The 8,121-nt window shown below is 55.3% G+C and overlaps 1 protein-coding gene across 1 annotated transcript in view; it reads left to right on the forward strand.

Annotated features, from left to right (window-relative positions):
* Positions 1-8,121, forward strand: part of FBXO42 (F-box protein 42) — a 46,222-nt gene that overhangs the window by 14,270 nt on the left and 23,831 nt on the right. The window contains exons 2-3 of the mRNA XM_027693169.1: positions 226-492; positions 3,129-3,245. Coding sequence (XP_027548970.1) covers positions 243-492; positions 3,129-3,245 — 367 coding nt within the window. The 5' untranslated portion in view covers positions 226-242. The remainder of the gene's footprint in view (positions 1-225; positions 493-3,128; positions 3,246-8,121) is intronic.

The following is an 8,121-nucleotide window of genomic DNA, read 5'->3' on the forward strand; positions in this document are numbered from 1 at the left end:
AAAGGTTTGCAAAACCCAGGAGTTCCTAAACCATCTCCAAAGCTTTGGAAACCCCAGAGTTCCCAACCCATCTCCCCCTCTCCCGGGCTCTGCACCCCCCGTCCTGCCCTGGCTGTTTGCGGTGGCAGAGCTTGACCGAGCCCTGTGGTGTGAACCCTCCCAGGTGAATCCCTGGTGCTCCCAGTTCTCCTGTGACCCCCCTCTCTCCCGTTTTCCCCGTTCCAGCAGTGGAGTGGGATGCCATGGCCAGCTCCTCGGACAGTGAGGACGATGGGTTCATGGCCGTGGACGCCGAGGACGCCGCGGCCGAGGGGACGATGGAGCAGGAGGAGGAGCCCCAGGCCGAGCTGGAGCTGGAGGAGAGCAGGCACAGCAGATCCATGCTGGAGCTGCCGGAGGAGGTGCTGGAATACATCCTGTCCTTCCTGTCTCCCTACCAGGAGCACAAAACCGCCGCCCTGGTGTGCAAGCAGTGGTACCGGCTGATCAAAGGTACGGCAGGGCAGGGGGTTGGGACTGTGGGGACAGGGACTGGGGGCCTGCCTCTGGCTGAGCCTCAGCTCTTGCTTTCCCCCCAAACTCTGGGATCTGACTCCTGGAGAATCCCAGCACAGCCCCCCAGCCCTCGGGTCCTGGCTGAGCTCAGGGCAGTGGGACGGTGCAGAACTGAACCCTCAGCCCCTTTTGGGGCATGAAACCCATGGAGGGTGTGAACCCCCCACCCCTGGAGCTGTCCAAGGCCAGGTTGGACGGGGCCTGGAGCCACCTGGGATAGTGGGATGGGGCGTGGAGCCACCTGGGATAGTGGGAGCTTCCGCCCATGGCAGGACATGGGAATGGATGAGCTTTGAGGTCCCTTCCACTCCAAAACCCCCAAAGCCCAGGTCAGAGCCCCTCCATTTGCTGCACTGGGATGTTCCCAGTGGTGACTTTGCATTCCAGCCCCATTCCCAGTGTCCCATGTCTAACGTGGCTCCACTTGTGCTTCGTTTGCCTCTTGCTCTGTCCTGAGCATTCCCGGAGCTGCTGCTCCCAGCTGGAACAGCCCCGTGCCTGGTTCCTGCAGCTCTGCAGGGGATAAATGGGATATCAAATCAACATTAATGCACATTCCCACTTCCTGAAAGAGCAGCCCTGAGCCACAGATCCTGCACTCTGCCTCCTGCAGCGCTCCTGCCAAACCCTCGGGGGGATATTTTAATGCTGGATGTGGATGACACAGCAAATAAGGAGGGAAAGTTGGACGAGGATCCAAACAAAACCCTCTGCTTCACTTGATTTGAATGTGCTGGGTGATTCCTGTTGTGATTCTGACACTTCAATCACAAGCCTCATTTAAAAAACAAGGAGTTTAAGGGGAGACCACAGTTAAATCCACTGGGATTTAACTGCACGAGGGGAACTCGTTTCTTCTGGAAAACGTGGAGCCAGGATGCCTTTGGCAGTTGTGTGGGATGGTGGCTCATTTGTGGACTATGCACACCTGGAAGCATTGCTCAGATTCCAGGCATTTCCCACTTTACCCAGAGTTTACCAGGAAGAAGGTTAAAAACAGGAGCACTGCCCAAAGTTACACTTTTTTGCATAATTTTGGGGCACCAACAGCCCACACCCCTGTGGAAAGGCCTTTTCCAAGTGCTGGCCTTTCCTTGGCTGGTTCCTGGAGCAGCCTTAGGAGCTGCAAAGGATGCAGCTGGAATGGCCAAACACTTGGGATTCAGGCCAAACTGTGGGAAGCACCCCTGGAGCAGGGGGGGGGACGAACATCCCGAGGCACAGCGTGGCTCTGGGCTGAGTCCTGGGGGGGCTGGGCCACTCCGGGGCAATTCCAGCCAAAAAGGGAGTGAATTCCCACCTGTGAGCTGTGCCCAGCGAGGTCACTCGAAGGGAACAGTGGATTTGTTCTCTCCTGCCTCAGTTTTCCTGTTTGCCAGGACACAGCTGCTGGGAAATCCTATGGCTCACATTCCCGTTCCCGTGTGACTCTCGGGAATCAGCTCCTTGAGGACCCTGGGCTTGATTTTTTTATTAAAAAAACCCTTCCTGCTTTATATCCTGGAGTGGGATTTCTTGCTGGGGGTGTTCCTGGCCTTTCAGGAAGCGAATTCTTGGGGGAAAAGCTCTTGGCAGGTTGTGGCATCCTCGGTGCAGGTGCCACCGAGCATCTGCTGAGCTGCTGCTGCCACAGACCTTCTCCAGAGCCTTTTCTCTCCACAGGGAGCAGCCCCTGATCCCTGTTCCCCAACAGAAATCCTGGCAGCTCCATGAGGAGCCTGTTCCCAGCTAAATCCACTTCCTCACACAGCTGAGGAGGAATCTTTTCGTGCTGATTTTTGTCCCTGGTGTCTCCTCTCCAACCTTTTTCAAGGAGAACAGCGTCAGGGTTATTATTAAACCTGTCTGTATGATGGAAGAGGGTTTTTATTTGAAGTGGGGGAGAGAATAAGCCTGGAAGTCTGAGTATCTCCCTGAAGGCCCCCTGGTGTTCCCAGGGAGCTGCTGGCACGTGGGATGAGCAGCTCCAAAGGATGAGGGAGAGGCTGGAGCAGGTTGGAGACCCGAATTCCCGTGGAGCTCCTGATTGCCAAGTGCAATTCAAGCCCTTTCTGTCCCAGCCCATCCAGGGCTGGTCCTTTCCCACCCCTGGAATGTTTTTTCCCAGGTGAGGATGCAGCTCCTCTGCCAGAGTTCAGAGAGAGGACTTTTTGTGGCATGTGGAAATGAGCATTCCCTGGACGTAACGTGCATCCACAGTCCAAAAACTGATTATCCTTTGTCCCCTGAGGCTCCTGAAGGGAAGGGAAGCTGCTCCTCAGAGTGGGATGAGGGAACACCAGGATTGTGGGGCAGCAGAGAGGGCTGGGAGCTCTGCAGAGCATCCCATGGGCTTCCTGCCTTTCACCAAGGCTCTGCTTCCCAAGCTGGAGCTCTGGGGGTGTCGTGCCCCGGGTCAGTGAGTGTTTCTGATCTCCACATTTCCAGAGTCCCTTTCCTTTATTCCCTCTCCTCCTCCAGTTCCCGGCGTGTTTGTCCCTGCAGTGCAGGGCTTCCCTGGGGCTGCTGGGGCTGTGCAGGCAGTTTGTCCCTGCCATGTCCCCCCCTTTGCTGACATGTGCTTTCCTCCCCAGGCGTGGCCCATCAGTGTTACCACGGGTTCATCAAGGCAGTGCAAGAAGGGAACATCCAGTGGGAGAGTCGCACTTATCCCTATCCCGGCACCCCCATCACCCAGCGCTTCTCACACAGTGAGTACCTGCTGGGGACAGCTCTGTCCCCTCCTCTGGGGGGGGAAACTGCATCCAGGGGGTTCCCACTGCATCCCTCAGGATGTGGCAGTGCCACACGTGCCCGTCACTGTGGGAATTCCAGCACTTGGCACAAGAACAGGGATTCGGGAGCTGCTGGCCGTGGCTGTGGGCCCACTGATCCCAGGAAGTGCTGGTGAAGCTGGGCTGGGATTGGGACTCTCTGGCTGTGCCTGTTTAACATGCAGGAATCTTTCTGCAGCTCCCCTTCTTAGGATTAAAGTTGGAAAAGCCCTCCAAGATCTCACAGTCAGCTGTTAACGTGGTCACCCCCAAATGTGTCCCCAAGTGCCACATCCACACGTTTTCTGAGCACTTCCAGGGGTGGGGACTCCACCACCTGCCTGGGCAACCCCTGCCAGTGCCTGACCACCCTTTCCAGGAAGGAATTTTCCTAATATCCAACCTGAGCCTCCCTTGGCACAGCTGGAGGCCGTTCCCTCTCCTCCTGTCCCTTGTTCCCTGGGAGCAGAGCCCGACCCCCCCTGGCTCCCCCCTCCTGTCAGGGAGTTGCAGAGCCAGAAGGTCCCCCCTGAGCCTCCTTTGCTCCAGGCTGAGCCCCCCAGCTCCCTCAGCTGCTCCTGCTGCTCCAGCCCCTTCCCAGCTCCTCCATGTCCTCCTTGTCCGGAGGGTCCCAGCGGTGCCCCCGGGATTGGAGCCTGAGCTTTGTGTCCCCTTTGCCACCGGACTCGAGTCATTCCCATCTGAGTTTAGGGAAGTGCAGCACTCAGGGATGTTCACCAGCTGCTTGCACAGATCCTCTACATCTGTGAGGGAATCTGGGAAGGGGCTGAGTGTGCTGGATTCCGAGTGAACCGGAGCTGCTGGAGCGTTTGGGGATGGGAGTGAGCGATACAGTCAGCAGTGCTGCTGAACGTGGGGCTGAATTCTTCCCCTGCTTCCGAGTTTCTGGAAGGGAACAAAAAGGGAAAAGATACTTAAATAAAGTATGTTTGAGGGGAAGATACTGAAATAAAGCTTATTCTTTGTAGTGCAGTGGCATCAAGCTGCCAAAAAACATGACCAAAATTCCGTCCCATGGCTCTGGCACTGGGTCTGAGCCCTTGGGGAGGCAGCTCTGTCACGGAGCAAATTCCATTTTTCTAAGGAAAAGCAAACATTGGAGCAAGCCCTGCAATTCCAAGAGCAATCAGGCATCACATTTTCATCTTCCCAAGCAATAATTTATGAAGCAACCCTCACTCAGCCTCCTGCCAAGACAAGTCCAGGAGACGCTGCAGGAAACCGTGGTGAAGTCACTGTGCTTTTCTGAGAATTCCTTGTCTTCCTGAAGGATAAAAAAGGCACCACAGTTCATCCCTGATTTTTAAGCAGCCATGTTAGTGGAGTTCTTATTAATGACCTCAAGATTTCCAGTATTTCCCCTCAGTCTGAGCAGCGTTTTTGTGCTGGGGAGTGCTCAGGCCAGGTAGAAATTCCCTGGAAAAGGCTCAGAATTGCTCCTTTAATTTCTCCTGCTGCCCATCACGGGCTTGCTCCGAGTGTGCTGCTGTTGCACTCAATGCCAAGTGAGCTGTGTCCCTGAATGAAGTGCCCCTGGAGCATGGCATCCGTGTCAGCCTTGCTCCGTGTCAGCCTTGCTCCGTGCCCCATCCGGGCTGTGCTCAGCCCCTCTGGAAGGTCATTAATGCCCCTTTGTGTGCCCACAGCTCCCCTCTGGAAGGTCATTAATGCCCTTTGTGTGCCCACAGCTGGTCTGGATTCACTTGTTTGTGACTGAAAGGCCTGAGGTTGGGAGCAGCCCCCCAGACCCGCAGCCCCTGCTTTCCCTGGGGCACATTCCCTGTTTGGGGGTGGATTCCAGCGTTAAACCCCAGCCACAAACCTTTCATTCCAGAGTGAATCTCTGAACTCCCGCCTGGAATCCCAAGGTGTGGTGAGCTGAGGTGAAGGAAACAGGAGGTTTGGAGAGGGAGGGCTCCCAAAGCCCTTTTTTAGGGATGAGTGGTTACCAGTTTTTGTGGGAAGACGTCATGGCCCAGGCACGAGCCGCTGGAAGCCAGCGGTGCTGTCAAAGGGGCTCTGTGTCTCTTCCAAGAATTGTCAGAACTATCCTGGGAGCATCAAAGGACCAGGGAGGGAATTTTAAGCAGTTAGAGGTCACTGTGTCTGCTCTCTGTCCTGAAGGGATCCAGAAAAACTGTTTGCTAAGGAATAAGGAGCGGAAGGTGCTGCCCAGGGCAGGGAGCAGGGATCACACAGCTGATAACTATGGATGAGCTGTCACTTTTCCAAAGGATTGGATTGAAGTGCAGGACAGGAAACATCAGTAATGCTGATTCCTTAGATCTCAATGCACAGGTTTAGGGGCAGAAATGCTCTGTGTCTGGGGTTTTTTAAAAACCAGGTCAATGTTTGCAGCAACCACCGGATTCTTTCCTGTCCCCGAGGTCAGAACCTGCCAGTTCATAGCAGGGCAGTGACTCACAGGGTGACATCACTGCCCAGAGTCGGCAAACCCTGTCAGGAGGCTCAGGAATGCATCCCAGGAATGCTGTGCCAGGAATATCGATCCTCTGCTGGGGGAGTGACTGATGGGAAACACTCGATTGATTCGTTTGGGTTCCACTCAGTCTGGGGTTCTGCACCACGGGAGGAGTCATTAAAGCAATTAATGGGTTCACAAACCGGTCTGGAGGGAGTGGGAAAAGCTGGAATGTTTGTTTTACAGGATGGGCTGCTTTTCTAGCAGAGCTGCAGCTCCTCCCAGCACCTGGCCTGCCTCAATTTTTGGCTGATTTTTGACTGATTTTTGACTGATTTTCGGCTGTGCTTGGTCTCTGCACTGCAAGGGGCAGGGAAATGGCATTTTAGGGAATGAGGAGATGGATGTATGGATAGATCTGGAGATAGGAGACAGGGTGGCAGCTGAGGGTGTCCAGCCTGGAGGAGAGAAGGCTCCAGGAAAGAAGCCTAAAGGGGCTCCAGGAAAACTACAGAGGGACTTTGAACAAGGGATGGAGGGACAGAGCAAGGGGGAATGGTTTTAAACTATAAGAGGGGAAATTTAGATGGGATATTGGGAATAAATCCTTCCCTGAGAGGGTGGGGAGGCCCTGGCACAGGTTGCCCAGAGAAGCTGTGGCTGCCCCATCCCTGGAAGTGTCCAAGGCCAGGTTGGACGGGGGTTGGAGCAGCCTGGGATAGTGGAAGGTGCAGAGGGTGGAACTGGATAATCTTTAAGGTCTCTTCCCACCCAAACCATTCCATGTGGGATGTTTTCCCCCTGAAGATGTGAAGATCTCTCACATGAGTTTCCTGGGTGCCCAGGGACCACACCCAGGATTTAGTGTTTTGGGAGCATCCAGACATGTGCTGCTGAATTCCTGGTGCCTGGAGAACATGGAATATGTCCTGGGAGGTGCTGGAATGAGCAGAGCAACACCCTGACAGACAGACTGAGGCTCCAGAAACAAACTCCCCCTTCCCAGCAGCCACGTTCTGCTGCAGCTCAGGGGGAAAAAGGGGAGAATTCCACAGAAAACCAGGAATCTTGCCTATCCTCCAAGGCAGAGCAATCCTCCCTGCTCCATCTTTAATTTCCCTCTGCTCAGAGGTGCCTGGATACCACAGACACTAATTCCCAAAGGCAGACACTTCCATGGATTTTTTTTTGCTGTTTTGGGGCCCAAAGCCCTTGATTTCCCTGGATATCCCTGAGGGGCTGCCAAGCCTCGTGTTCCCTCCCTGTTCCCTGTCTGATCCTTTCCTGTAGGGAGCACAGGGAATGCTCATAGAAGATACCTGGTTTAGTGGTGCATTGTAGGATGAGATGGGATGAAATGCTGGCAGATCTGGGAAAGGAGAATAAACCAACGGGGCCTGGAGTGTGATTCAGTGACCCTATAAACTGTATGAAGCAGCTTAGGGAGGGTCAGTGAGCTGAGAACCTTAATCAGAGCTAATCTAATTAATTACAAGCTTCTAAGGCAGTTTTCTCTGCTCTTCAGGAGCAGCTCTGCTTGAGGGGATAATCCTCTTGGAAGGTTCTTCTGGCTTTCCCCTGGCCAGGGAGAGCCCTGAGCCAGCCCCTGGGTTTATGGAGTCAGGGCAGCCTGGCTGCTTTTGTCCTGGATGGAATCCAGGGGGAAAAGCCAATGGTGTTGGGGTGTCACCCTGGGGTGACCCTGCTGGGAACAGGCACCACCAAACCTCTGCAGCTGGACAGGGAGACAAAACATATCCGAGGTTCCTGGGCCAGGATCAGGAGCGGGAGAGATCCCTCCCTCCGTCACCTCCTGGGAACCAGACCCAGACTGGGGACAGGAATTGGATTATTGCTGACAAGAGCAGAGCAGGAGAATGAGAAGTGAAACCCACCCTACAAACCCCTTCCCCAGTCCTCCCTCCTTCCTCAGCTCTCCCTCCTCCCTCCGGCAGCGCAGGGATTCGGGAATGGGGTCGGGTCGGTCCATCCCACATTGTTCCTGCCCCTGCTCAGGGAGAGCAGTCGGAGCCCTGCTCCCTGGGGTCCCTCCCACGGGAGACAGTTCCCTGGGGACTCCTCCAGCCTGAGACCATCCCATGGCAACAGTTCTCCAGGAGCTGCTGCCACGGGGGTCACTTTTCCATGGGGTCAGTCCTTCAGGAACTGCTCCAACACGGGTCCCCACAAGTCCCTCTGGGAAACCTCTCCCCAGGGATCCAGGGATCCTGCCAGGACCCTGCTCCAGCCTGGGCTTCCCACGGGGTCACAGCCTCTCCTGGGCATGTCCCTGCTCCATGTGGGCTCCTCCCCAGGCTGCAGCTGGATCCATGATCCATCCTGGGCTGCAGGTGGATCTGATCCCTCATG

Source organism: Neopelma chrysocephalum, unplaced genomic scaffold (genome assembly GCF_003984885.1).
Source record: "Neopelma chrysocephalum unplaced genomic scaffold, ASM398488v2 Primary Assembly neopelma1_90, whole genome shotgun sequence".
Classification (NCBI taxonomy): Eukaryota; Metazoa; Chordata; class Aves; order Passeriformes; family Pipridae; genus Neopelma; species Neopelma chrysocephalum.